The 26,338-nt window shown below is 40.8% G+C and overlaps 2 protein-coding genes across 3 annotated transcripts in view; both read left to right on the forward strand.

Annotated features, from left to right (window-relative positions):
• The first annotated feature begins 284 nt into the window (after nt 1-284).
• On the forward strand, nt 285-11,989 carry RAB36 (RAB36, member RAS oncogene family). The gene is made up of 10 exons (XM_009983367.2): nt 285-353; nt 1,521-1,609; nt 4,195-4,260; nt 5,281-5,382; nt 7,058-7,122; nt 7,718-7,769; nt 9,174-9,255; nt 10,969-11,059; nt 11,617-11,736; nt 11,925-11,989. The coding sequence occupies exons 1-10, from the start codon at nt 285-287 to the stop codon at nt 11,987-11,989; spliced, it is 801 nt and encodes a 266-aa protein (XP_009981669.1).
• Nucleotides 11,990-18,946: 6,957 nt separating this feature from the next.
• Nucleotides 18,947-26,338, forward strand: part of BCR (BCR activator of RhoGEF and GTPase) — a 97,317-nt gene continuing 89,925 nt past the window's right edge. The window contains exons 1-3 of one of the 2 annotated variants that reach the window (XM_086623290.1): nt 18,947-19,207; nt 19,298-19,370; nt 19,446-20,462. In XM_086623290.1, the coding sequence (XP_086479416.1) occupies nt 18,947-19,207; nt 19,298-19,370; nt 19,446-20,462 (1,351 nt within the window). Of the gene's footprint in view, nt 20,463-26,338 lie in introns of both variants that reach the window. The other variant, XM_086623289.1, reaches the window with a different exon arrangement.

Raw genomic sequence — 26,338 nt, forward strand, 5'->3', positions numbered from 1 at the left:
CACACGGAACTAGAGTTGGTGCCTTGTAGTTTCAGAAAGCCACTGTTTGCTACTATGTTATGTGCACTGAAGTGGTCTCTTTTACATAAGAAACAGGTTTTATTTAATGCAAATAAAGTCAAAGAACTGCCAGTTGTACTGAAAGGAAAAAAGAGATAATGAGTCTGTGAGAAAAACAGTAATTTTTTTTTTTAATCACATTTTCCCTGTATTGAGGCAACTCCTGGATATTGTGTTTCTCTTTAGATATTTCCTGTCTGGTAAAATTTAATTGAACTTGGAGGATGAAGTCCAACCTAATGCATTTGGTTCCCCCAGTGAGTAGGGACAGAATAATCTCCCAGTTTCCCAAGGTAAGTATTCTTTACCCCTCTGGCACCTGCCACATTGTGCTTCTAAAAAGCACAATGTGTCTTTCGCTTATGCTAATAGTATTTTAATTTAATGTACAGTTGTTGTCTTCTGCTAAAATTACAAATTGTTCAAGGATTTTTTTCCAGATGAATGTGACCTCTTGTTCCCATTCAATGCTGATGTCTTTGATAATAATCCTCATTTCTTCTTTTAACCTTTGCAGAAGGTGACTCTTGCCACAAGTGTTACCATGTAACATCTATCTTGTTATTTCAGCCAAACATTAATAATTACATGCTTAAAGAGTTCCTACACTGAGGGGAAACAAGAACCATAGCTGATACTAAATATGCAAAAAGTCTGATTAGATCTATATGGAGGTTTTGGTTGAAGAATTTGAGGCAATTTTCATTTTCTGTTTGTATAGGAACCTTAGTCATACAGTAGATGAAATGTAGTAGGCACTGTAGAAACACAGACAGAAAAGATCATGCAGGTCCCCAAAGAGTTTTGTACTTGAAGTATAACAGAATAAGGACAGAGAAGGACAAGAAATTACCATTCTGTTATTTCAGTTGTTCAAAAGATCCTTTCAAGGAAGTTAACAATTTTTCTGTGCTTGATCTCGGGTACATGTTTTGCTTTTAATTTAATGAAAACTACCACAGTTATTTAAAGAAAATGTAAAGCAAAATACGTTTTCCTCATTTTTAACTGATGCCTAATTAAAAACTAGTAATAAAACCAGCGCTTCACACATACAAGAGATCGAAAAGACTTTGTAGTAATAACAACTTGCTGGTGGTATGCTCCCATCTGCGTATGTCTGGTGTGTCTTAGATTACTGGGACAATTTAAGGTACTTGCTATTGTACAGAGTGTCGAGTGAATATATTTGGCTGTGGAAGTTTAGGTAGTGCTTGGATGTTGACACTCAGAAAGGTGGTGAAATGATGGTGCTATCCAAGGGAGTTTTTGCAAACATAACTGTGGGGAAGCCTTACTGCCTTCTGACCCAAGCTATCCCTTTTGTTATGCCAGGGTGTTGCTGTGCTTGACAAACTCTTTAAGTTAATTTTCTTATCTATTTTTCCCTTGCTGATTTGCCTTCATGCAAAGTAGGCACCAGACAGTACACCCCAGCAGCTGTTCTCTCCTGCTTTCAGTGGTACACACCGGAGGCCTGTCTGCAATTCAAAGAGCACTTCCATGCGCAGGTCAGGACTGCTTGTCAGCAGAGCACTGGAACCGCTGGGTAAGTTTGTAATAAACCAAGAACGCAATGAAGAAAGAATTTTAAGCTCTTTATAGCCTGCTTCCTTTGTAGGCTTTTCCTCCCTCATTCCTCATCTTCCTTGCTCCAGTATGTTTCAAGGCAGCTAAGCCTGTGCATGTGGTAGTTCTCTGACCTGTTTGACAGTAAATGGATAAAGTGCCTCTTCTTCCCCAAAGTGTCAAAGATACTTTTTCTGCTGGCATAAATAGCGTTGAAAAAATAGCACTGTTGTTTGCAACAATAGCACAAGTTTTTTAGCAACTTTGAACTAAACTCTTAGTTCAGAAGATTAATTGGCTGTTTAAAATCAGTGTTGAATTTTGCACATGCAAGTCGGTGTGGTAACCAAATTCTAGAGCAGCTATAAGGATTAGGGCAGATCTAGCTGTATTCTGTGTTGCTGTTCCAAATGAGCAGCTAATAATGGCTTTGGGGGGATATAAACATACAGCAGTTCCAAGTTGTTTGAAAGACTTAAGAATCTAGTTTTAGTCTTTTAGAAGTCTATATGCTGAGAGGTTGTCTTAAATGTTTCCTTAAAACTGGATCCAAATTCTGGCAAATATATAGTATTAAAAAATCCAAATAAACTGTTTTATTCCCTTGTAATAGTCTTTAAGTTGTCTTTTTCACATCATCTCTCACCCAGAACTGTTACTTGTACTGATTTAATTCCTGAAGCAAGGCAAGAAACCTAAACCACATTAGAAATCATCACTATTCAGTTAAAATAAATAGCTGTATGCTTTAGTGATAAATGCTTCTGTGTTTCACTGTGAAGGATCTTTCATAAAGTGAAGCTTCTATGAATACTGACAATTAGCTCACTATTCTTTCAAAGCTAGAGTTGTTGATTACCATGAGATTTGTCATGATATCCATCTTTAAAAGGAACTTTTTATTCATTTCACTAGGGAGTCTTGCTAAAAAAAAATGAGGCCAAAATATGTCTCCCTGACAGACATCAATGAGTTTATTGCTTTTTAGAAGCACAGTCACTGTCTTAGGTTCATGTAAATTTGTTACAAGTGTCCAGACAATTTTGCTTGCAAGATATGCTTTAGAGAATTAGGGCGTTTTTTTCCCCCTCTGTATTTGTATTTTTATTTCCAGAGTAAACCAACTCTCCAGTTCATTTGTTCTGGTAACAGAGTACAGCTAAAAAGCTTTACATTTTGACTTTGTGAATAAAATTAAACTACTTTTCTGCTCTCTAGATGTGATTATTAATAGGTCATTTTTTGGTGGAGCAGGGGTAGGAGGGGCAGACAACTGAGTGTTTTGAACAGTAATTGTAAAATTTGACAGTAATAATAATTATCTTCCTTTTCCATTATACAAAGTGATGGAATATCCCTTTGTCATTTGGAAAGGTAGTCTGAGAAATTCAGTAGCTAATAGCTGTATTTAAGATTCTCTTGATGTTCCATCAATGTGCTAATTTGTCTCATCTAGGGAGTTTTTTTCCCCAGTATGAATTAATGGAAACACACCTCTAAAGCATCACTTACTTTTTTGCTCTTCCCTTAAGATTGCTGATCTTACTCAATATTTTATCAGTAACAGTTGATCAGGCGGAGACATGTCAGCAGCTCAGGGGCCTGTGGCCACCCGATGAGCAGTGACTGGCACACAAAGTGCCTTCTTTTTTCTGAAATATTAGTCATGCATCTTACCAGTCAAGGTTTAGACTATTTAGAATAGATAACTTGGAATCAGCATCACATGGAAGCCTGATATAACCAGAAATAGTATTCAGTAGACAACTAATTCCTTTGTTTAAAAAGCTGTTCCTTGATACAAAAGAACATTAAACCTCTGCAGCCATTTTTGTAGCATGTGCATTGGAGATGTTGATCCAAATTTGAGTCAACAAAGACACTTACATTGACTTATCCACCTGTATCCCCTAAAAGATACACTACATGTCAATGCTAAGAATGCAGGCTGAGTCCCCTAAAGCCCATCTGCTGTGTTCTGTGGGAGCACCCAGAGCAAAGAGGATTATTTGCATGAAGCCAGCTTCAGATTAATATTATTCCAGATAGTCAGAAAATGTATTGGCTCTAACCATATGGTTTTTTTTTTTTCCCAGAGACAAATCTGCGTTAGGTTATTTTACTATCAGCAATTTCTTGTTTCTGCACTTAGGACTTGATTTGTACTACTAAAGTCAATGAGAAACTTGTGATTAATTTTAATGAAAAGGATGAAGATACTCTGTGGTCCTAGGTGCAAACTGTCAAATGTATATACTTGTAGTCAAAACAATTCTAATAGAATAGAATTTATGTCCCACTGGATTAAATTTAAGAAAAAAATATGCAAAGTAGGAAATAGACTATTTCTGCTCCAGAGGGTTTTTTGTGGGTTTTTTGGTGACCTTCTTTTTCTTTCTTACAATTTAAGACTCTGATCCTGTAGCATAGCAGCATTTAGGTAAACTGGAGTCACAGGTACATGTGCTCATCACTTGCAATTTAAGGATCTTAAATGAGAATTTTTAGAGAGAGAATGTTGAAATTGTTATTAAAAACATGTAATGTTTCAAATATTTATAACAGGCTGAAAATATCCAAAGTGGTTGTGGTGGGAGACCTGTATGTTGGGAAAACCAGCCTTATCAACAGGTACAGTATATCTCAGCAGAGCCTTTGATTCTGTTCTTTCTTAAATAATATTATAATGTTTCCATCCCTGTCCATTCAAGGTAATACTGTTCTGTTTTGAACCATAGTTTTGCTATTAAATAAAAACAAAACGAAGTCTACAGCATGAGACAGGCTTGATATATGAACACAGAAAGTCATGCTCTGGCATTTCAATCAGTATACATTATATTCTGAAATGTTTTTGTCCAGTCAAATATGATACAGTGTTTCCTTGAGAAATCCAGTCTAAAGGCTAAACAATCAGAAAGTAAAAATATATCAGTAAGTCTTCCCAGTGTCTGAGTCTTGGTTTCATGCTTTCTCCTTACTTCTAGGGATGTTCACTGAAACATTTTAAAGTCATCCTTGTCTGGGTACCTATATTAATTTCTACAGCTGCAAGACTGTAGAAGAAGCTCGAGTTTTTCCATAGCTTATAAAATAAGACAATAAAATGCAGAACATCTTGAAGAATATTGATTTTATTCTTTACTGGATGTCGGAAACAGCTCTTATGCTTTTTGTATCTAAGTCCAGTGAACAGATCACTGAATTTCTGTAGCTTATCATCACCATGACAGCTTTCTGTCTATGTTTGGGTTTTATTATAATTATTTCTTCCACATTCTTAAGTAGATATGGTAAGTTTTTAATCTCATTGGTTGATCATTTGGGTAATTATTTATGACTCAAAATATATTCCCTTGTAACTACAGCTATAAGATACTTTGTCTTCCTTGACGGTCCTAAGATATTTTATTCTGTTTCTCATCTCATCCTGAGAGCTTACTAGATGTATATGCTTTCCAGTATCTCCTTGTTTTATTTGTTTCTTGGTGTTTTTATACATGCTTCTGCAATATATAGCCACTCCACATTTAGTTAATTCTTTTTGTCATAATTTACCCTAGATAGTGTTGGTTTTGCAGTTATTTGTAACTGGGTGTTACTAGTATTTCATCTCATAGAAATAATTCTTTCTTTTTTTTTTCATTGCAGATTTTGTAAAGATAAATTTGACCGAGACTACAAGGCGACCATTGGAGTGGATTTTGAAATTGAACGTTTTGAAATCATTGGAATGCCATACAATCTCCAGATGTAAGTTGAAACAGCATGGTTAAGTATTGCACAGAGTGCAATCCCAGTACAACTTGAATTGCTGCAGGCTCTAGTGGAATAAAATTATTTTTTTTAAACAATAAAATTACACAACGAGTAATGTGATCTGAAAAACAGATTCTGTATCTGGACTTGTAGTTTTAGTAAAAATTTTAATATTGGATTTCTCATCCCTAAAAAACGTTTTAAGTTTGTCAATGAAAATTCAGCTTGGATGTCTTCTGCCATTTTAGTGGAGCTCTTTCTGTCTTTTTTAGTCAGGTTTCTTGAAAGAGAAGTGGAAACTTTTGCCACAGACTTTGTCCAGTTCTACTGTTCGACCATTCTGTCATTTGGGTTTAGCAGGCACAATGAGCACTGAGCTTGGCTTTTCTGGAGTTTTATTCCTGCAGCCATTGAAATTAATGGTAACGTGCCCAGTGATTTCAGCATCTCTTAGTTCAAGACTAATTTTTACCAAATCATAGAAAGACTCGAGTGTTTTTATTAGAATGGGAACCTAAAGTCTTTGATTTTCAGCTTTCTTTATCAGACTATCAGGAGTCCTGGCCTTCTCTCACGGGCTTTGCTTCTGCTGAAGGAAGTCCTTTGGTATTTCCAGTGGCTAGCAATATTGTTCTGTAGAGGGCATTATTGAATCATCTCTGCTGTAGTATGGCCTAGAATGGAAATAAGATGCTTTGCATGAAGTATTTTAGTGCATGAATATTAAAAATCTTTTTACTTAAGAACACATTTTTTTTCCTGAGATATCGTTGATGTAGATATATGGCTAGTGAGATTTATTGAAAAATACTTAGAAATCCATTTCCCACTGATTTCAGTGCCATTGTGTTTTGAAAATCCTGCCATGCACTATGCTTTTTGCATTTCAGACCCTCTAAAAATGTAGACTGACACATCAGTATTTTGCCAGCTGAAGCAAAAAGGTTCATGAGCTACTAAACATCAGGTTGCATTATCTGCAGAATCTTCAGTGGCTGGGTAGAACGTTTCCATACGATAAGCACTAGTGCCCCCTCTTGCTGAAAGATTTCCGTACACAATAAATGTGCAAGTGTCTGTGACCGGCAGTACTAGGCTGAAACAAAAACCCAAACCCCTGTCCTGCTGGCAGTACCTGAAAGGACTGCATATCACGTTCATCGATAAGAAGCACTTTCTTGATTTTCTTTAATGGTGTCATTAGTACCGGGTGGACTAAGCTGTAGGTTTCTCATTTGTAGTGTATGGACAGATACCCTATCTAGCAGTTGCCAAGACTCTAATATATGATGTAGCTAGTGTTAGCACAGAAAATTATCAAAATTAGATTGCCCTAGAAATACATGCAAATGACATAGATGAGGAAAAAAACATTTTAAGAAAAGGGTATTACCATGCAGAATATGAATATTTGAATTGTATCTCCAAAATGACCAGTATTAAAAAAAACCCCAACAACCAAAACACAAAGTTCAAATGTCTTCATTAAATAATATAGCTTTACTGTATTTCTATCAGTAGTTAATGAATAACATGTTCCAGACGCTAACACTTCTCTGGTATCACATTCTTCTCCAAGTTGTACCAGTCTGCTGCTTCATTAGTATGTTTACTCAGGTTACACTGGGTTTCATTAACCTGAAATTTCTTTTTTTCCCCTGTTGCACAGATGGGACACAGCAGGTCAGGAAAAGTTCAAATGCATTGCATCTGCTTACTACCGAGGAGCAGAGGGTGAGAACAATATTAATTTGATCCTGGCTGTGACAAGAGGCTGTACTCTATATGGAAACATACATACATATGTGCTCCTTTGAAAGGTACCTGTAGACAGAGTGTGGTGGAATAGATCATCTCTTACTGGAGAAAAGGGACTAAAAAACTCATTAATTGATATGGTGTCACACCTGCAAGCTCTGAATGTTCTGATGATGCAGTGATAAAAATTGCCACCTGTGTCCAGGGGGAAAAGAATTTCAGTCTGAGTAAGATTATTGCTGAAGTTAGAAGTGGATACTTCTGGCATTCCCTTTGGTAAGAGACAATTTCTGCATGAATTAAAGTGGTCCCAAAATTGAAGCAGTAGTAGCACTATAGGCTGCAGGCCACAGGTAAAGATTAAATAAAGTTGGAGACTGAGGACTTCAGTCTTGCAGGGTGCTAGAGAAGGAAGACGAATGAGCAAATGGATAGTCTTGCATCTCCTCTGTGTTAGATCTGCTCTTGCACATTTTATATACAAATGTTCTCTCTAACAAGAGGAGCTGGAGAGACTTCTGATACACTTTCTAACTGAATTACTTTTTTCTGTTCTTGTCTTTTATTGCAGTTATAATAACAGTGTTTGATCTGGCTGATATCCAGACTTTGGATCACACCAAGTAGGTTTCTCTATTTTGGCTTAGGCTTTAAAGCATTTACAGCAGGTTTAATTGCCTTGGATAGCCTGTAGTTGCTGAGAACTTGCTGGATCATGAGTGTATATTCTATTGAGCTAAGAAATGAAGAATGGCTGTCACTTATTTGGATTATGTAGGGTGGGATTTTTCAGAAGAAAATGCAGAACACAAATTTGAACTACTTACCCTTGACTTCCTTTATAGCCAGTGAAGAGAAAAAGGCACTTCAGTAAAAGCTTGACACTTATAAAACTAGACATGCAGGAAGAGAGGAAGTACCCCCCAAAAGTTTTTCATTTGCTATAAACAGAATAACAGGCTGGCATCTGATGTTAATAGTGAAATTGATGAGATACATCTTAGGCATAATGTATCAAGAGCCTCTAATTTTCGAGGTGCACTGTTAACCTGAAATTACTTTCCTCCTCTAGTTTCTGTAGTGATTCTGTTGGGAGACAGGCTATCAAAAAAAGGAGAGAAAGTTAAAAACTCGAAGTATATGTAGATATAACTAAACTTACTGGTTCAGATACTTGTAATGGTTTGGTTACAACAGCACACTAACTGGTATGAGTAAACTTGTCCTGCTTTTAGTGCAGGCTGCAAAACCCTATGTGGATCTGTGATCCACAGTGTAGTCACCAGCTCAGAGTGTATATTTTATATTGCTAACATGCTGTTGTGACTATAATGCAGGTACGTGTTTCTTTACAACCTGTACTCTGTCTTATTTGAATGTGCGTTAGACTGTATCCTTAGAGTAGTGCTGTGGTACTTAGCTCATTTACATAGGACTTTGTAAAAGAATATATATATTAGTGTCTCTGCTTGGCTGAAAATAATTGAAGCTTGTGAACCTGATTTCCCACACACACATACGTTCCCTTCCCTCCTTGACTTGTGATGATTCAAGAGGAACTTGATTGCCAAAGTAACAAAAATATAAAAGCTTGTGAGACAAGAATTATTCAGCCTTCATAGGGAGCTATTTTATAATGCTGAATAGATTATTTCACTCTTCTTTATTCCTGTTTGTATCTAATCTGCTACGTTGTTGTATTTTCTTCCTCTACTGCTTGTTTTCCTATTCCTCATCTTGATCAAAACTTTGCCCCCTCCCTTAGACTGTTAAATACCCTCTCTGGGTGCTAAAATCACTATTGAATTTGCCCTCTACAGTGGGCATGTTTGAACTTTTCACTATGGAAGGCCTGTATCCAAAGGAGGTGGAATAGCCCCTGGTCTCTTTCTGTCTAGAAGAAAAGGCTTTTGATACTCTGATATATGTTCATCCTCTCATTTTTCTTGTGACCCTGTTATCTGTCACTTTTTTCTATATTCCTCAGTCCCTCTGGCTGATTCTCTCATTTCTCTTTTGTGTTTCAGACAGTGGCTAGAAGATGCATTGAGGGAGAATGAGCCAGACTCCAGCTTCATCTTTCTGGTTGGAACAAAAAAAGATCTGGTGGTAAGTAAATTGAATGCAGATAAGAAAATCGGATTTCCCCTAGTTCCCTCACAAGTTGTACACAATGTTGTTGAGACAAAGACCTAGAGGGAGAAACCTAAACAGAAGGAAAGAAGATCACAGGTATATAGAACAGTATGCTTGGAACCAATTCAAGAAGACACATTCTCAAAAAACGGGTAGTTAGTGAAATATCTCTATTTCCATTCTTTGCATGACATTTTCCAAACACACACAACCAACCAAAAAGGCAGAGAAAAGTTGGGTGCACAAAAGAACGGAGTACCTAATGATCTTGAAGGTTTTGTTGTTGTTTTTTTCTTTTAGGGACAGTGCATTCATTGTTTAGGAACAGGGAAGAATTCTTCCTTAATTGAATGGGTCATCATTTTCAGAAGAAAAGGATATAACGCACTCACCCCATACCATTCTGAGTCTTATGTTTGTCTTTCTCTAGCTATCAATACCTAATTCTTCAAGATTTCAAAATAAATTTGCTCTTCTGCTGTTTAGTTGATTTTTTAAGTGATCCACTATTATTATATAATTATTATGTAAAAATGATTACAATATAATATTTTGTGCAATTATTAATTATTATATATAGTATCTATAATATGTTATTGTTATAATAATTTTTTAAAATACTCCCCCAGTATCACTTAGGCGTTTTGTTTCTTACCCTTCACTGAAAATAAGTCCCAGAAAGCTGCATGGCTGCCAGTTTTTCTGATACTTTCTGTTGCTTATGCTGCTTTTTCTGAGTTGCAGTAAAAGCTAAATGTGACAGACCTCTGAGGACACAGATCTGAAGTCTTGTCTAAGTTTCTGTTTCTAGAATGATAGCACTTTCAACTGAAAGGGACGCAAGAGCAAAGCAAAGGATTGTGGATTCTAGACATTACTTCAGGATGAAGCTAGTATCTTCCCAACTGGATTCACTCTACTTCTCATCTCGATGTCACATCATCCTTTCCAAATTTTTAGAATTCTTTTCAATTGCGCAGGGATTCTCCATTGTAAGACAATGCGCAGAAAACTATACAAACAAACAAGACGGATATCTGTCACAAATGGGCTCGAAATTGAAAGCAAATAGCAACATGCTGGTATGATTGATCACAGAGAACAAATGAGAGGGGAAGAAGACCTGGAAATTTAAGTGCAAGAAAGCAAAATCCATTGAAGGGGCAAGAAATTTTAGTCTTCAGAAGAGATAAGAAAGAGCAAACAGAAAAAGAAGGGAAGGCCATTGTGTTACAACATAGTAAAAATAGATGGAGTAGAAAAAAGGATCTGAGACAAAGATAAGAAAGATTAAACCCAAAGAACCGTTGTGATTAGTCAGCCCTGAAACTCTTGTGCTGACAATGATGCATTGACAAGAATTTAAAGACCAGTAACTGGGCTGTTGTCTTTGCAGCTCTCTACTATGCTGTGTAGTCAGATACGATGGTGACGCTTGTTAACTGTTGGTTTATTTCAATGCTGTGAGAGGTGAATGGAGACTTCCATTTTAAAACCAGTACTAAGTGTTTTCCAAGTGCCTGAATGTTCTTGAAATCATGTCTGATTGCACACGTTCTAAGGCAAGGCCAGAAAGGCCGCTGTGAAAACCGGAAGCATCACAGTACAGATGCTAGCAGTTCCTCTATGCGTTACCAGCCCTGATAATACTTCTTATATTAAGGTTATTCTGTGTTGTTTACTCAGTCAGATGCTGTGTGTGAAAGGACGGAGCTAGATGCCATCCGCTTTGCCAATGAGATGCAGGCAGAATACTGGTCAGTCTCAGCCAAAACAGGTAAGTTACTGCAATGGATGTAAAAATAGTGTAACCACAAAAGCTTATGTTAAGGTAGGAGGAAGTTAAAATTCCTTATCCCCCATTCCCATGCAGGGTTTGTTTTTTTTTTCCTGTTCTTGCGTTTTGTTGCTATTGGAAACTTTGAGTTATTAATGGTTGATTTCATTTGATCGTTTGTGTGTGTGCTTGCACTGTCACGTTTACAGAACGGAGTACTGGAGCAACTGTGCAATGTCTAAGCATGTTTAATTCATAGGTAGTTACATAAATACATATGTGCACTGCTACTTTTTTCATTAGCAATGAAAAAAGATTATGCCACAAGCTGCATTCTCTTTGTTGCTGACTAAAAATAAAGGTATAGTACAGGGTACCGTATTCCAGAGTAAGAAAATGAGAAATTCTCTCTGCAGTGATCAGAATGGAGGACAGATTGTTGAAGAGGCCTGTTCTGTCCCAGCTTAAGCAGTGATCTGTTCACAGATAGCTTGTTATGTTTGATTGTGTGTCGATACGCAGTTGTAAAACCACATAATTTCTGCCCTGTTTCCTAGGGGAAAACGTCAGAGAGTTCTTTTCCCGAGTTGCTGCCTTGGCCTTCGAACAGTCCATGCTAAAGGAGTTGGAGAAAACTGGTGGACACATGGCCCAAATCGGGGCAGGAAACCTCATCAGTATGTTAAGTTTTTTTGTGTGTATTTTCCTTGTTTACAGCCTGAAGGACTGGGGAGGTTTTTCGAGCCTGTTTCAAACACCTGCAAGCATGTTTCTGTCAGTGTCTACCTGAGTTCCAGCAGGAACCCTTAATATTGGATGGTATAATTTATTGTGAATTGATTTTATAACTTTTTTGTTTCTACAGAACTGGAGAAGAACATGATGGAAATCCCAGAAGGCAACACTCAAGTCAGCCTGAGTTGCTGCTAACTGCCAACTGTTTCTGGGAGCGCCGTGCTTCTCTATAGTCCAGCATGGAGCACCTGCAACAACAAAAGCTCTCAAACCAGAAACAGAAAGTTTTATTTTTGGAAATGAGGGAAGTAAAACTTACCCAGACTCTGTTTCCGAGAGTTCCCTTGCTGCTGCAGGCTCACTTGGGCAGGATGGTACAATTGTTACATAAACCTTTCTCTGTGTAGTGGAAACATAACATTCTTGTCTTAATGCAAGAAGACATTGCCAGTGCCACGTGCTCACCTGTCTGCCAGGAACACTTGTAGTCAGAAGTTATGTAATTTTAGTGTGTCGTTCTTTGGTAATTCTCTAGAAATCTTAAATAATGAAATTGCGTTCTTATAGGGGCAGAAAACAAATTGTGGTTCAGAATAAAGGATGCTATCCACATGTTTTTGCCTTTTAAGATGAAAGTATAAAATAACTCTGACTTGCTTTTATGTATTCCAAGTATTTTAAAATTGTTCCAAAAGAAATCTTTTAGAATATCAGGTATGGAAGTGCATAAATGCAGACTGCGTAGTTTTCACAGTGGTTTCTCTGTCCAGGAAAAAACTATTATTTTTCATTTTCCACTTGAGAATCAGAGCCCAGTATTTAAATATTTCCAAGCCTAGGAGAAGTCCAGGTAGGAGCTTTTTTTTTTCATCCCAGCTGTCTAATATTTTGAAAATCTTACCAGATAAGAATGCTGTTCTTTTCCACTCTCTTGAATAAGAAAGAAAGGTCACATAGGTGCATAGCATAGAAATATTAGATTTCATGTATTCCATCTTCCAAAGAGGATGCAGAATCCTTCTCTGGATTGATGTTTATGAATATTGGCTACACTTTGTTACTAAGAGTAATGACATTTTCATTTATTCTAACTGGGTTTTTTGTTTGTAGTGATGTAACATGGTGCTGGAACCATATGCAGTCTCAGTCATGAACTTGTTCATCCCTGTCTGTGGTAGGAACTCTGAGCTGGTAAGGCTAGATTCAACACTGCTGCTAAGCTCTTAGTCTCTCTATCTGCTTTTACTGGACAAGATAATGTGATCACTAGTTGCTGGGAGCAATTTGCTCCACTGCTTAATAGAAGTAGTAATAGCAGAGAAATAGTTTTGCCATTTTGTGAAAAGACTTGCAAGTATGTGTGGGTTTAGAAGGATGGGAAAAGATGGAGTTCTCCGAAGCGGACACATGCTTGTTAAGCCCTAAGGTACTTGCTATGTGAAGATATCATTACTGAATGCTTGTGGTAGAGCCTGCTCTGTGGACGTATTGCTGTGACTTGGTGTGCTGGCTGGATCAAAAAAACATTGCCCCAGTTTTGCCTTTTCAAATACCCTTTGACACAACCTTGTGCGATTAGTTCTTTAGAAATTACAGGCATTGGTTAATGGGGAGAGATTAGCTCTGAGTACCACTGAATTTCATCGAAGTAAGGCAGCTTTACAATACTCTTCTGCTCTTTGGGCAACAATGAGTGATGCCAAAAGTCACTCCTGCTGATAAGTGACATTGCCAGAAATTTGAATGACAAATAATGTTGCCAGAAATTACTATAACAAATATTTGGTCAGTATTTGTGAAATTGTTTTAGTATGATTGATTATGATAATTGGGTTTAAACTGCAAAAGAGTGAAAGGGAAACACACTCATTTTATTTCTCTCTAATTTTTCCAGTATGTCACTGAGTTTTAATGCTCAGTTCTGAGCATCTAATTAGTGATATTTCTCTAAAGATGAATCAGATGCTATAAATCTTTTGCTTGCACTAAAACACAAATTTATGGCCCTTCAGAATTACTATAAATAAGAAAAAAAGAGTGGAACACTTTCTATAATGCTCTAAATTTCATACTGCACCTATTTTAAATGGAGAGAAAGAAGAAAACCTATGGACAGTTACAAGTTACAGTTTAAGGTATTAATTCAATCATTACAGAAACAACAGTATCTGGAAAACTGACCATACCAGGACCTTTCAGATTTGAGTTGCTGAGAAAATAAAGACATTTGTTAATAAATCTATGCATCAAACTGAAAATATTCTAGATTCTCTGACTTCTTCTCCCAATTTTTATTATAAGAAATAGGAAAAAGTGGAGAAAAGATTACTTAATATCCTTTTTATTACTTTTATTTTCTTATGACGTAAGTTAGAGCAGCTTCATAGAATATGATGAATAGAGCTCTAGGAACTCCGTGTCTTTTTTTTATCGGACAATCTTCACTCTGGCAATTATGCTGATTCTGTTGGCAAAGACACAAATGTAGCATTTGGTGGAGAAAATGAGTATGTGTGGGTATGTAAGGAGTTATTTTTCTAAATGGGTAATATTTTGGCCTTGTGATGTTCTTTGTGTTTGTTCATCTCCCAAATCTGTTTCACAAGGATGACGAATACACGCTTCACTTGTACCACGTGCTGCACTGAGTGGGCAGCACAGCCATGGTCTTCATATTTACTGAGTTTGAATGAGAGTAGAAAAGATGGGTCACCCTACTGCAGCAAATCATGTTGTCTGGGCTAGGTGCTAGATTTCAGTGCAGACATGTTAGTGTTTACAGCTGCAACATGACTCAGTAACAAATCTAAGAAAAGATCAGGGTTGGGTTTTTTTCCCCAAAAAAAATGTATCTCTTGTTTCTTTTGTTGCTCAGCGCAATTATTGTACAAAATCAGAGATGCAGTCTCTTCAGCAATGCAATCATGCTGCTTGGAAAATCAACTGGAATAGCTTTTTTCCTAGTGATTTAGTACATTGCTTGATGTCACTACTGGTTTCTGTCCTCTGGAGCTGCAAATGCAATACTCTCAGTCGTTAAATATCACTTGACAATGGTCTAGCTCCCTCTGGATGTTCCCTGTGAATGCTTTGAGACTGGGGTTTTTTTGGTTGGTTCTTTTTTTGGGAGTGTTTTCTAGCCCCACTGAGGCTTCCCCTGCTAAGAACTCAGTATTTATAATCAATCATCTAAAATGAGTCTTGGATCATGTTGAAATGATGAATTGCTTAGGAAAGCCTGAAGGAATCTAACTTTGGTTGAAAAAGAAATGTGAATTTGCAGGTTCTTAAATGTTTCTGTCTGGTCCATGTTTTATCTATACATGTTAATCCATTCTATCAGCAACTTAATTGGCTTTGAAGAAGCCTGAGTGTTTTTGAAAACGGTGTCGGAACAACTGTATTGCCTCTAAACATAGGTAGGCTAAAACACATTTTCTATACCAGTTGAAGTCCTCGCAGCAATCATGGTGACAGTGCAGTGCCAGCTTCCTTGTGGAATTTGCAGCTGAGAAATTGGAGAAGGGAAATTCAGAGGCAGTCTGAAGCAAAGTTAAAGAGCAATCGTAATAGTCAATTTCTGAAAAGAAGAACTAATGTTATTCTGTTTCTTGTCTTAGTAAGTAGAAGTTTATGTATTAATGAGTTCCTGTTTAAATAAGTGTGTGTATCTCTGAGCAAAACAACTAGTAATTGATCAAAAGCTGTTTAAGAAACAGTCACCTGAGAGGCAAAGTTCATTTCTTACTATAAAGGCTTTTCTTTTTATGTTTTAGTGATGTTGTTTCTGACTTTTGAATGATTATTTGGCATTTTAGGATATTACTATTTATATTCTTATAGGTCACGTGATTCGGATCTTTCCTGTAGGTTCCCAGCTCAGGCTCACCTTGTTGTGGTACGACTGCAGTCCATTCTTCAGGAATAAATCTGTCTTCTTCTGTGTCTTTTCAGGTTTTCATCAAAAGTTAGAGGTTGTTCTAGGGAGTGCAATATAACGCACTGGTGAGCAAACGCTAGAAACTTCTCTCTGTGTCACATCATCTGAGCACGTGGGTTAAAATGAAGTGTTTGGCCACTTGAAGTTGTAGCAGAATCTGCATTTGGTAGTGGAGATGACTGTATTTTTGGCCAGAAGGTTGTTCTCACAGCAAGAAATTTCCTTTCTCTGAATTTTAAGGAGAGTTCCCATTTTCCAGGGTTCATAGAATGATTTAGACTGGACTGGATTTCTTGAGACTTACTGTTCTTGTCAAACTCTACCAGAGTGCTGCTTTGTGCTACAAAAATATAGTTTCTTAGTTTCAGCCACAGATTAATCAGAAATCATGTTTTATTTCTCTTTAAAAGACTCTGCTTTTATGCTACCTTTTTTTTTTTTTTTTTTTTTTCATTCTTACAAAACCTCTGATTCTGTCGTGTGGGACCGTGCTGAAGAAACCGTTCCGAACTGACAGTTGAAGAGCTTTTAAGCCTGAACCAGCTGGTTCCTCTCTCCCACAGGAGGGAGCTCTGTGGTCACTGTAGTACCAGCTCCGTGTAGACTGGGAAGGGCTTTGCAGTCTCTGGTAGGCCCGCGGAGGGCATATGCTGGACAGTCTGTGTGTAGTCGAGCCCCCTCATCACAGGATTCTCAGTCTCAAATCACTGACGTGTGTCTGCCACCGTAGCCTTACTGAAATTTTGAATCCTGTTAAAATAATAGTCTGTTGAATGCATAAAGTATCAGCAAAAATTCAGAGTTCCCTTCAATTCCCACTGGAGTTTCTGATGTTGTAGTACCTCTATAGATAAAGAGGGTGCAGCTTTTTAATAGTATTAATCCCTAAAAGTTAAGTGTGCCTACAGAAATCCCTCCTCTGACTCATCAGAGTTCTTACTCCCTCCAGAAAGGGCACAAATGTCAGAAAAGTGAACATAACAGAAAAAACTTTAGACATAAAAACTCAGAACTGTGAGACTTTGGTAAAAGTAATGTATGAATTCAGAACATATCCCTATGCTGTACACCTGGCATTGTCATAACCGCGCCAGTACAATCTTAAACTTCATATTACTGGAAATACGTTGCATGTCAGAATTTCGTTGTTCAAACTGGCACTAAGGCAGACAAATAGCAAATAATATAATGGAAAAAAGCCAATTTATTTTATTTCTGTGAAAGATTGAAATTTCTTGAAAAATTTGTAGACATATTTACTAAACATACAGATTTTATTATGGTTTAGATTATAATCTGTTTTCCATACAGGTCAGCCAATGCCTGTTATGTGTTAAACGCTGAGGAAACAAGTGCAGGAAAAGATGTTAAAGCCAGGAAACAAAAACCAAGAGGGATGAACTATGCAAAACTGAACACAAGATTAGTCATTTATGATATGTCTGAAAATACCCGAAAATATTTTGTTTGGCATAAAAAAAAAAGCATGAAGAAAAATACTGTTTAATGGATTCTGAAACATTACATATCTCCAAAGGTAAGAGAGCTACTCCCGTGGACTTGTGCTTTTCATTCTTACAGGATTTTGTCAGTTCTTGTTGGGGCTGTATTCCACCCTCTCTTCTAGTAACATGTACCAGAAAAGATATACCTCACTGCAGACATGGAAGAAGCAGGTTTATGAGGGATATGAGACACACATATCTCACTTTTTCCTGTCATCTGAACAGGTGAAACAGGACGTCAGGTGTATGTGTTACCACTTTTTCAGAGGTTGAATTGGTAGATGGAAAGGATCCAGGGGGTAGGAACCATCATGCGCTGTGATTTCAGGAGTAATGCTCAGCAGCTGGACTTTTGTTTAAATCATTTGCCACCCGTCACCCAGAGCTGAGGCGTGGGACTCCCAGTTATTGTGGCTGGGAAAATATACAGGACGAAAGTGAGACTGACGCCTGAACAAAGCAGCCTTTATTGTTCATATCGTAGGGATTTTGGACTTGCCCATCTCAGAAATCCAGCTTGTCACTTACGGGCAAGGAAGGAAGGGCTGAGTGAATGCCCAGCCTGCTCCTAAACAGCCCTGATACTGATGGGGGGGAAACGCCGCCTTTGAGGGTGAGCGCCGGGGGAGAGCGGTGCTGCGAACACGAGAGGTTACAGGGACACGCCACGTTCGCCGGCGTGGCTGTGCGGGCAGGGACGGAACCGCCCTGCGCACGCCGCGCTCTTGCCCGGCTTAGGAACGCTCCTGCCTGCCTCTGGCGGCGCCCAGGCCCGTGGCGGCCAGCGGGAGCCCACGCGAACGTACGCGAGCGCGCGCATCACCCTTTGTCTCGGCGGCCGCCGCCTCCGAGCGCGCCGCGGGAAGGGCGCGGGGGGTGCCCGGTGCCGCGGGAACGGCCTCCCCGCCGGCCCGGGCTGCCCCTTTAAGAGGCCCCCGCGCCGCGCCGCGCTCCGCCCCTCCCTTTCCGCAGCGCCGCGATCCGGGGCGCCGCCGCCAGAGCCGGGCCGCGATGGGCAGCCGCGGGCAGGGGCTGCCGCGCCGCCAGCCGCCGCGCCCAGCGGGCTCCCGCGGGGCCGCGGGGCGCTCGGGTACCGAGGGGTAGCGGCGGAGCTCGCCGCGGGACGCGCCGCCGCCGCGCCGCTCTGCGCGGAGGCTCCGGAGAGCGTGTGCGCCCGGAGGACAGCACAATAGCCGGGAGGAGGAGACAGGGGAAGGGGCAGGGGGAAAGGAGGAGAGAGAGAAAGCACAACACGGGGGCTGGCGAGGGAGGACGGAGCGGAGGACTCCCGAGCGTGGCTGCACCGAGGACCGTGCCCAGGGCGGCGGTGGCAGGAGGTGGGTGGGTGGGTGGGGGGCGATATTTACCTTCCCTCCCCCGCCCCGAGCCCGCTCCTTTGTCCACCCGCTTTGAAGTGCTCTGGGATCGCCGGGGTGGGAGCGTTGTCGTTCGTTAGCGAAAGATCAGTCATGTCGGGGAGAGAGTAGCGAGGGTACGGGGGGGCTGGGTCCGGCAAAAGCTGAAGGAGACGGGGAGAAGAGATTGCTCCGAGGACTGCCGTTTGCCTCCCAGTTTTCCTGCATGGACCGTGAAAGCGACGCGTTGAGTTGACCCTGCCGGAGCTGTTTCTGCTTCTACATGTGAGATCCGGTTGGTTTATTCTCTCCAGCCTCCTTCCCGTATTCTCCACTTACTCCTATATGCAAAATGGTGGACCCTGTGGGGTTTGTGGAGGCTTGGAAGGCACAGTTTGCAGACTCTGAGCCTCCTAAAATGGAGCTGAAATCTGTGGGAGATATTGAACAGGAGCTGGAGATGTGCAAGGCATCTATCCGGAGACTGGAGATGGAGGTCAACAAGGAGAGGTTCCGCATGATTTACCTGCAGACTCTTCTGGCAAAGGAGAAAAAAAGCTATGATAGACAGAGATGGGGTTTTAAACGTGTTTCTCAGTTGCCTGAAGGGAGTGCAGAGCAGCAGATCCAAGACCTGCATCATCACCAGTCTGCTGACCTAGACGAATACGAAAAAAGCAAGTCACATTCTGGGGAGGAAAAGTTCAAACCCAGGATATCCTCTCTGCGGAAGCTGTCCACCCAGAGCGATGGGTCAGACCTGTCGCCTTTGGACAGCCCCCATCATGGAGAGGGAGAGCAGGACAGGTGTAAGTACTATGGGGAAGAGAAACTCAAGAGAGTTGTAGAAGATATGGAGAATCGCTGTGATACAGATGGCTCTCCTTCAAAACACAGATCAGCTTCCACTCGCCGGCTAGCGGGATCTGCAGAGAAGGAGGGATCGTTTGAACCTATTTCTAAGGAGAGAGGGAACAGCACCAGCGTGGCAGCCCTAAGGTCCAATTTTGAGAGGATTAAAAAGGTTAATTCACATTCTTCTGGAGATAACAAGGACGTTGTTGAAAAGCCCTTTTATGTGAACATGGAGTATCATCATGAGAAGGGTCTAGTAAAGGTCAATGATAAAGATGTTTCCGATAAAATAAGCTCCCTTGGTAGCCAAGCCATGCAAATGGAACGCAAAAAGTCTTTGCACTCCCTCCCTTCTAACATGGTACCCAGCTTCAGCGAGTTCCAGAGGCCTGCTTACAGGGGAAGGTCCTCGGAGAGCAGCTTTGGCTATGATGGAGAATATGAGGATGCTGAACTGAACTCCAGGTTTCTCAAAGATAACCTGATTAATGCCAATGGCAGCAACCGCTCACCTTGGCAGCCCATGGACTTTCAACCCTATCAAAGTATCTATGTTGGTGGAATGATGGGGGAAGGAGAAGGGAAAGGACCTATTCTGCGAAATCAGGGCGCAACTGACCAGGAAAAACATCTGACATGGCCCAGGAGATCTTATTCCCCCAGGAGTTTTGAAGATATTGGAGGAGGGTATACTCCTGATTGCAGCTCTAATGAGAACCTTACCTCCAGTGAGGAAGACTTTTCCTCAGGGCAGTCCAGCCATGTTTCCCCCAGCCCTACCACGTACCGCATGTATCGGGATAAAAGCCGTTCTCCCTCCCAGAACTCTCAGCAGTCCTTTGACAGTAGCAGTCCACCGACCCCCCAGTCTCAAAAGCGGCACAGGCAGCAGCAGGTCATTGTGTCTGAGGCTACTATTGTGGGTGTTCGAAAGACAGGACAGATCTGGCCAAGTGACGGAGATTTGCCTTCTGGGAGATGTCACCAGGACAGCTGCTTCCATGGAGATACAGGTGTGTACCAGCTTTTTGTTTAGTCTTTTAAATGTATGGATAGAATCATGGAAATGAATGGGAAAGGTTTTCTAGGTGAGCCTGGGTGAGTCGCTGTTAGGGGCAACTGTTTAATGTGAGAAGTCTGTTTTGTAGTTGTCTTGTTTTAGGAAGGTCCTGCAGAAGCATACATCAGACTGCACTTTGGGAATACAGATTGGATTCCCAGGAGGGTTGATTCGGGCTTTTCTTGAGAGGCTCAATGGAGTCCTGTGTTAATCAGTTCTTGAAGTCTCAGTGTGAACAGTGAGGTAAAACGGGGCCAGAACTGTTCAGTATTCACCACCAGATTGTTCCCTCCCTTGTACTCTTGCACTGAGGAGTAGTTAAACTCTACCTCAGAGGTGGTAGCGTGCCAACATGCGACAACTTGAGGGTTTTGCTGGAGCTTTACCAGTAATGATGCTGCTCCCACAATCTTGTTTTTTCCTGTCTGTGTTAATTGGAGTGCTAGTTTCTTGTTCTGTCTCGTGTCATCCTTCAATTAGAGCCAATTGAAGGTGATGATTGTGCAACCCTGTTCTTGAAGCTTTCTGCTATCACTTGGTGAAGGAAGAACTTGGAATATCAGGAAGCCCTGAGGGAGAGCTGTTAATTTAATTTCAACAGAGGAAAAATTTTTGTTTGGGGAAGAATGGGCAATGTTTTAACCCGTTCTTATGTAAGCCATTCAGGCATGCAGGTGTGCCTGTGGAATCAGAGTGGATTTAGAGTTGGTGGAAGAGGCAGACAGTGAACTATGTTGATTCAGATAGATTTATTGAATGTACGTGGATATCTGAATCTATTTAGCGAGGCAAGGCACATAATGTAAAAAGTATCTTGTGCTAACAACAGTAGTCTCTGATGCAGTAAATGAAAAACAATCAAATCCAGGAGTGAAAAAAAAACAACTACCCAGTATGCTTGTTTTGATAGACTTCTGTCATTCTAAATCTGTGGCTTACCTTGTGGGTTTTCTTTGTCTCTGAGTCTGGCATATTAATAAGGGTTAGCATGTTATTTGTCCATGTGACTGAATTCCTGAAGTAGTGGGTGAATTGAGGCCTATCAGAGATGCTGTCGCTTCCTCAGGTTGTGTGAGTTCACTGTACAAGTTCTCGGAAGAGTAGTTTTGCTGGAAGGAGATGCCAGGTTTTACCTTCCCTGCTGATTGTTTTTGCCAGCAATACTTTTGGGAGCAACAATAGAGGGAGAACTCTTCCCTGCCCCCCCGCCATGCTTACATCCCGTTGTGTTATCAGAAGGCTGTACGGTTGTAATGGATGTTCACTGCACATGAAACCTCAGCACCCTGTCCTCACAGTGACTTCTTCCTCATCAGATTTTATATACATACTTGTTTTCTGCCTGGAACTACTGCATTCTTGTTCGGGTTGATGTATATGTTTGTATCTTTTGGGTAGTACTTGCAATGCAGGGGAGAGGCTGGATCTTGTGCTGGTTTAAACTGAGCTGCAGCCATCTGTCTCTGCTCTTGTTTACTGATGCTCTTTAGATGACTGGGAAGCCTCCTGGCAGTTGCAATTTTTGCAGAAGAAAACAGAGGGGGAACAATAATAAAGGTTGATAAAGCTTGAGGATAAATTCAGCTTTCAGAAAGGCAATAGATAATTTTTATTTTAAATAATTTAGCTGGGATGCAGTGATGAAAAAAAAAAAAAAAGGGCTGCTGAAAAGTCAGAACAGTTACAATTCCTGGTTGCACTGGAAAGCTTTGTGTCTTGTTCCTAAGGATGGCCACACAATTGCAGACAAGGACAGAATGTAACTGATCCACCTTCTGCTTTCCTCAGCATAGGGGGTAACATGGCAAGCTTAGCAGGAACCTTCACCAGATGGCTAATCATTACTGTCTTGCACATTGGCTGGTGGCAACTTTTTACTTCACCAAAAAGGCTTATGCCTTCAGGAGGACTGTGTTTCTGATTAATTCCTACTGAGCATCATTTTGTATAAATTTTCTTTCTTTCCTGATTAGGAAAAAATTTGATCTGAAACCAATTGGCAGAATTTCTTTTTTTTTTGTGAAACAAAACAAAAGGCGTGAGAGATCACTGTGTGATTAGCTGGCTGGCTACCATTCCCAGCAATCGTGCTCTGATGTGGACTGTTCTCCATCACCACATGATATCAAAGCAGTTCATAGATCCAGACAGCTTTTTCTGCACCTGTGGTTCAGTCACTCGTTCTGCCAGGCTTCCCTAAAGTTTTGCTTGAACAGAGAGTGCAGGTTTGAATCATGACAGGTTCTGGCCAGCCTTAATGTTAAATAGCATCAAGTGGGGTTTGTTCAATAGTATTTGTCTTCTTTGTGCATGCAGATTTTTCCGTGCTTGCTGGCTTTGCTTTTCATGACTCTGGCCATAATAATGCGGAATGTGATGTGGACAGGTGTGACGTGAACTTTTGGTCTGGATCTGCCGTCCCAGTGCATCTTGAGCTCATTCAGTGGACAAATGCTGATTTGTCCAAATTCTTTCCTGAGTTCAAAGTCGAGTGATAATTTCCTACTTTTGTAATACAAAAAATGACTAGAAGGAGGTCACCTAACTCTTAAGCGAATGGGATCCAAGCCAAAATTTGAATCTGGTTTCTTGGAGATGAGTTATCAAAAACCTTAAATCAGGCCAAGCTAGTGGGCTTTCAGTTTTTGCCAAGGAGCAGACTGAGAGCTTCAGGGTTGAGATTTGGTGATAACTGTACTTTCTATTAAAAGTACTTAATGGAGCCCAGGCAAAGATATTTATGTTACAATTAATTATGTATCACTAATTTCTTGAAGTGGGAATAGAAAAAAAAATCACATCTTAACTTTCAGTTAAGTTTGAGTATTGTGGAGGAAGAACAAGATTTTTAAATTCTGTCTGCTGTTAAACATTAGTTGCAGAGACAGACACAAGAGAAGCCACCCGTTGTGCATTTCTGCTTATAACCAAGCGCAGAGCTGCATAGTGCCATTACGCAGTGACGAGGCCTCACAATGGCCTTAGCTGGGTCAGTTTTTTAAATAATAACGACGGAACATGCTGGAGTTGTTGCTTGACTTTACAGCCTGCTTTGTAAAATCGGTGCACGCTCCCTCATAGCTCTGTGTGTGAAATGACTTTACATATCTGCATGACAACAGGGAAACTCGTCTGGAGTCCACATGGATAATATTTACCTGCAAAGCTGGTTCCGTAGAGGTGCCCCAGTAGTGGCTTCTTTCACTTGAGAGGACCTGATAGTGCTCTCCAGAGAGTTCTGCGAGGCTCACTCTCTAGAAACCTACCGGCAGCCATAGTGCTTAATATAAGGTCAGTTTGGGGATTTGTGTTATGTAATTCCATTGGGAGTAAAGTTTTACTTATTTTAGCCTCTGCTAAGTGTGGGAGTGCTGAATGTCCCTTTGTGAACAGCTTGGAGTGTTCTCTGTGTTTTTAGTGAGTTTGATGTAGACAGAGGAAAGCGCTGGAATTTATCTATGCATGAGAACTGCAAGACTCAAAATTCCTGTTACCTCAGCTGAGCAGAATGCCATTTTAAAGCACATACTTAGTGCTGTAGATTGTTCAGCTTTTGTATGCCTTAAATGCCTGGCCAGATAGGCAAGCATCTTAATTTCCTGCTTTTAAGGTAATCCTTGATGCTACTTAATTTTAAAGCCTCAAGAAAACAAGTAATGTGAAAGGACATTGTTCTGTACCGGTTTCTGCAAGAGTCTGTTCTTGAGTTACTTGCATGTTCTGAGATCTTGGACAAGTTTCTTAATTCTGCGCTTCTTCTACCTGCTGTTGTATTCTGTGTATTTTAGAAGATGTAGTTTGAAAAGTGCTTTGCAATGTTTTAGCAGTACAGACGACTTGTGAGGGAACATGGCAGTGCTGTTGCTACTGTTTAGAAACACAACTTTCCCTTGAGCAGCGGAGGCAGGCTTCAGTACACCAGTAGTGATTCTTTTTTCTGAGGATCTGAAATGTGGGAACTTTCATAATGTGCAGCTCACCTGTTAATTTTAAGGGCTGCTGGCTACAGGTCCTGCTGTCAGTCCATGACTTACATTGAATCAAGAGTGAGGTTTAAATTTTCTCTGTCTCTTGTTTAGTTCTTTCCACTATTACATTTGAAACATATTTTAATCCTTTGCTGTGATAATCTGTGGATTTCCTAGGAGCACTGATGACAAGATGCTGTTTAAATGCCGCCCCGCCTTGCTTTCCAGCGATTTAGTGGCTTTTGAGATTATCAAGCTGCTTGGGCTACCACTCCCCTCTTCTTAGTCGGAGGGAGCAAAGAGGTTCTTCTCTTTCTCTGCCAGATTTCTCTTTCCCTCTAGATGAGTTTAGTGGAATCTGTGGAGCTTCTGCTTTATGTCCTCAGTGACTATAGTGGACTCTGCAATTCTATTTGTTTGTTTTGTTCCTCCTTCCACAAACAGTTGCTAACCTTTACCTCAGGCCTACCATAAGTAATGGCGTGTAGATTTTATTTTTGCTTTTCATAGGTTCACCCTAAATCATGGAGTTTCTCCCACCCAAGCATTCAGGTTCTTCTGCAATCATAAAGCACCTGCCCTTGAAATGAGAGTGTAAACCAAGCCAGATAGTAGTTGTCTGATACTGGGAAGCCCTGGAGAGTGCTGGTGTCACCTCATCTGTCTCTGTGAAGCTCATTTTTATGGTCATGACAGAGATATCAAGGCGAGACTGGCTTTCCTATGGAGTAAGTAGACAGAGAGCTATGGTTTCTGCAAGTAATGGGTTAGGTCCCTGCATAATTACCAACAATTTAAAAGTCGTCTGTCTCGCAGTAGAGATGAGCCCACTTCGTGCACCTGCCACTGCTGCGTGAGAGCCTACCAGGCAGGCAGTGACCTGTGGGTGGGCAGGTGAAATATAATACCAGTACACGTGTAGAGTTTGAGAGTCTTGTAGGAACTCAAGGCTGGGACCAAGCTGCAACAGAGCCATATGGATATCCACGCAGCATCCATACTGTGGTGACCACAGACTAGAATGCTGTTCTGTATGCCAGAACAATTGGACCTAGGTGATTTCAGCATGGAGATTGCACAGAGCCAGGGGCTAGAGCCCTAAAGCGTTGCAGTGAGTGCCACACAACAAGGTGGTAATACCTTTCGTTTGAGCAGGAAATGTGTAGGCAAATGGAACTACAGTGTTAAGCCTGTGGCTCAGTGAGCTGCTCCTGTGGTCCTTGCTGACTCTGTTCAAAGTACTGGAAAAGCACTGGTTTATGGCCAAAGCAGTTGAACTGACAGATGTGTATGAACTGTGCATCCATTCTGCTTCACAATTGTCAGCCTCTGTCCAAATGGTTTCAGAGGAAAAGCACAGGGATGTTGCTGTTTTGTACAAAATTTTAGTCCTGCCCCGAGAAGTGACAGGGGGAGTAGGGAGCATCCGGGGGCTTACTGCCTGCCTCAGTGCGCTACCTCCTCTAGGATGGAGGCTTCCTTCTAGGCGGCTGAAGGAAGAAGAAAGCTATTGTTTCAGGCTATCTGAAAGATGGGCCAGCAAAGGAGATAAGCCTGTGAAGCTTTGGGCCCCAGTACTTGGAAACAAGTCTTTCTCTTTCAATTCTAGCATGTTTAGCAGTTCGCTCTCTAACGCTCTCCCTCTCTCCCCAACCTCTTAGGGATAAACAGTTATTGTGCAGAGGCAAGGGGGACCTGTATTTCAGCTTCAAGGAATTTTGGAGGTCAGTCCATAAAGGTTAATGAGGTGAGGCTTGGCAAGCTGTTTGAGGGGAATTGCTCCATTTCAGTTACCAAGGGAAGCATATTGCTGTTCATGAAAATCAGACTGTTGATTGGAGGCACAGCTTATCTGGAGCTT

Source organism: Tauraco erythrolophus, chromosome 19 (assembly GCF_009769465.1).
Source record: "Tauraco erythrolophus isolate bTauEry1 chromosome 19, bTauEry1.pri, whole genome shotgun sequence".
NCBI lineage: Eukaryota > Metazoa > Chordata > Aves > Musophagiformes > Musophagidae > Tauraco > Tauraco erythrolophus.